General features: G+C 38.8%; 1 protein-coding gene across 1 annotated transcript in view; it reads right to left on the bottom strand.

Moving 5' to 3' along the window:
* The window catches only part of KIF21A (kinesin family member 21A), a 79,889-nt gene that overhangs the window by 14,517 nt on the left and 62,126 nt on the right, over positions 1 to 3,246 (bottom strand). Inside the window, exon 33 of the mRNA XM_011927549.1 lies at positions 2,078 to 2,195. Within this exon, the coding sequence (XP_011782939.1) occupies positions 2,078 to 2,195 (118 nt within the window). The remainder of the gene's footprint in view (positions 1 to 2,077; positions 2,196 to 3,246) is intronic.

Consider the following 3,246-nt stretch of genomic DNA (forward strand, 5'->3'; position numbering starts at 1 on the left):
TATTCACAATAGCAAAGACTTGGAATCAACCCAAATGTCCATCGGTCACAGACTAGATTAAGAAAATGTGGCACATATACACCATAGAATACTATGCAGCCATAAAAAAGGATGAGTTCATGTCCTTTGTAGGGACATAGATGAAGCTCGAACCTATCATTCTCAGCAAACTATTGCAAGAACAGAAAATCAAATACCGCATGTTCTCACTCATAGGTGGGAATTGAACAATGAGATCACCTGGACACAGGAAGGGGATCATCACACACCGGGTCCTATTGTGGGGAGCGGGTAGGGGGGAGGAATAGCATTAGGAGATATACCTAATGTAAATGACGAGTTAACGGGTGCAGCACACCAACATGGCACATGTATACACATATGTAACAAACCTGCATTTTGTGCACATGTACCCTAGAACATAAAGTATAATAATAATAAAAAAATGCCCTTGGCTTCTTCTTGGCTTGCACCAAGTCTAATTTAAAAACAGCACAAACATGAAGAGACTTTCTTATATAATGCTCTGAAATGCCTCACACCACCATGAAGAAGTTGTTATAAATGGTACACACAGCTATAAAATACTCCACATATGCCTGCTTGGGACACATAGCTAAGAATATGACTCACTTCAGAGTACAATGGAGGGAGGCAGTTTAGTATTGTTAAACATCTGAATGGAATTTCAAATAGATCTGAGTTCAAGTCCTGGGCAAGTTGCTTAAATGCTTTGGACTTTAGTTTTCTTTTTACAAAATGGGCTCACGGATCCTACCTACCCAATAGTTGCTGGAGATGCTGATAAGCTTAAGTGATGAGATGCATGAAAAGTACTTGGCACATAGTAAATGCTCAATAAATAAAGAATGTTCTCTATGAAAAAAAAAAGGAAACCATATTTTTTTATGTATAACTGCACAAATGATATGTTTAATAATAAAAATATTACACATAAATCCAGTTGAAATTCAATAAAAAATATGGTTATTATTTAATGACTATTAGGTAACTTTGCAGTCCCAGAGGTCATCTCCAATTCCCCAAAGCTGCTGTTCAAAACCTTTTCACCTTCCTCAGTTGCCCTCATATCTCTTGGCCCATAACCTTGTGCTTTCCTGAAAAGGCTAGTGTAATAAAAAATAAACCTTTTAGACACTCTCTTCCATTCTAAAGGTTTCTTTTTATCTTCAAACTTCTTCTTACCCTTCCCTTCTTTATCAGAAGCTAAAGTATACTTACTTATCTTCAATGTTCACATCTATGATCTAACTCCCCCTACCACCTTCATCAATTGCCACCACTTCAGTTTTCTCCTCACTCATTCCCTCTCCACTAAGCCCAATTCCTAAGTACATAAATATGTTCATGTCTCTAGGATATAAAATGCTCCTTTCTTAACCATTCTATTTGCAAGTCATTATCCCATTTCTCATATCTTAATCAAAGTTTCTGGAATGAGTACTTACATTCTTCCTACCTCTCTTTCTTACCTTCTTCCTATTGGTTCTCACAGATATTCCCCAAGGCTGAGTTCCCAGTCAACTTCTCTCCACCTTGGCCACATCATCAACTCTTAACTCCTGGAACATCTGGTTCTCTTTGGCTCCCAAACCTACATCTCTAGTCACAACTTAAACTCTAGACTCGAATTTCTAATGGCCTTCTAGCCATGTGAATTTCCTTTATTAGTATTTCATTTAACATTTAAATTTAACATTTTTAGAATCAAACTGTGCATCTTTCCTTACCTTACTGGCTAATTTCAAAAAATTCTGAAGATCGTAATATTTTCAGGATAAAAGATCTTGACAATAAGACTCATGTATGAGTTGGAAGACTGAGCTAAAAGAGCTTTAAAATTGTTTCCAACCTTTCTTCTATGAAAAATGAGAATGCATGATTGAATAATAAGACGATAAAACCACTAACTATGAATGAGGAAAAGATTAAAAAGAAAAAGCAAAGACTAGAAAGGAAGAAAGAAAATTAAGAGAAAGAGGTCCTAGATGAATCTGAATACTTCAAAATTATCACTTAATAGACAAATATAATTCAGAAAGTCTCTTATACATACTTTGATGTAATGATCCTTGGAGCCAGTGATGATTAGATCTTGTCCATTGGAAATCTGATCCACAGTAAGGCACATAACAGGGCCTAGGTGTCCTGTTAACTTTCCTGTAGACTGAAACCTTTAAAAATAAAGAATAATGGTTTTATTTAAAAATATTTCTTATGGGACTAAGCCTCAACATAGACAACCTACATTCTTTCATAAAATAGTTCACTTTTTTTTTCTTTTTATATGTTTCGAGATGGGGTCTTGGGCCGGGTGTGGTGGCTTATGCCTGTAATCCCAGCACTTTGGGAGGCCAAGGCGGGCAGACCACCTGAGGCCAGGAGTTTGAGACCAGCCTGGCCAACATGGTGAAACCCTGTCTCTACTAAAAATACAAAAATTAGCTGATGTGGTGGCGGGTGCCTGTAATCCCAACTACTCAGGAGACTGAAGCAGGAGAATCGCTTGAACCTGGGAGGGGGAAGTTGCAGTGACCCAAGATCGCGGCCACTGCACTCCAGACTGGGCGACAGAGCGAGAATCCATCTCAAGAAAAAAAAAAAAAAAAAAGAGATGGGGTTCCGTTATGTTGCCAGGCTGAAGTGCGGTGGCTATTCACAGGCATGATCATGGCGCACTGCAGTCTCAATCTCCTGGCCTCAAGCAATCCTCCTCCCACCTCAGCTTCCCCAGTAGCTGGGACTTACAAGTGTGCATCACCAGCTTTTTTTCTTTCTTTCTTTCTTTTTTTTGTTTATTGTACTTTCAGTTCTAGGGTACACGTGCACAACGTGCATGTTTGTTACATATGTATACATGTGTCATGTTGGTGTGCTACATCCATTAACTTGACATTTACATTAGGTGTATCTCCTAATGCTATCCCTCCCCCCACCCCCTACCCCACAACAGGCCCCGGTGTGTGATGTTCCCCTTCCTGTGTCCAAGTGTTCTCATTGTTCAATTCCCACTTATGAGTGAGAACATGTGGTGTTTGGTTTTCTGTCCTTGCAATAGTTTGTTGAGAATGATGGTTTCCAGCTTCATCCATGTCCTTACAAAGGACATAAATCCATCCTTTTTTATGGTTGCATGGTATTCCATGGTGTATATGTGCCACATTTTCTTAATCCAGTCTGTCACTGATGGACATTTGGGTTGATTCCAAGTCTTTGCTATTGTGA

The sequence above is a fragment of the Colobus angolensis genome, unplaced genomic scaffold, assembly GCF_000951035.1.
Source record: "Colobus angolensis palliatus isolate OR3802 unplaced genomic scaffold, Cang.pa_1.0 Scaffold726, whole genome shotgun sequence".
Classification (NCBI taxonomy): domain Eukaryota; kingdom Metazoa; phylum Chordata; class Mammalia; order Primates; family Cercopithecidae; genus Colobus; species Colobus angolensis.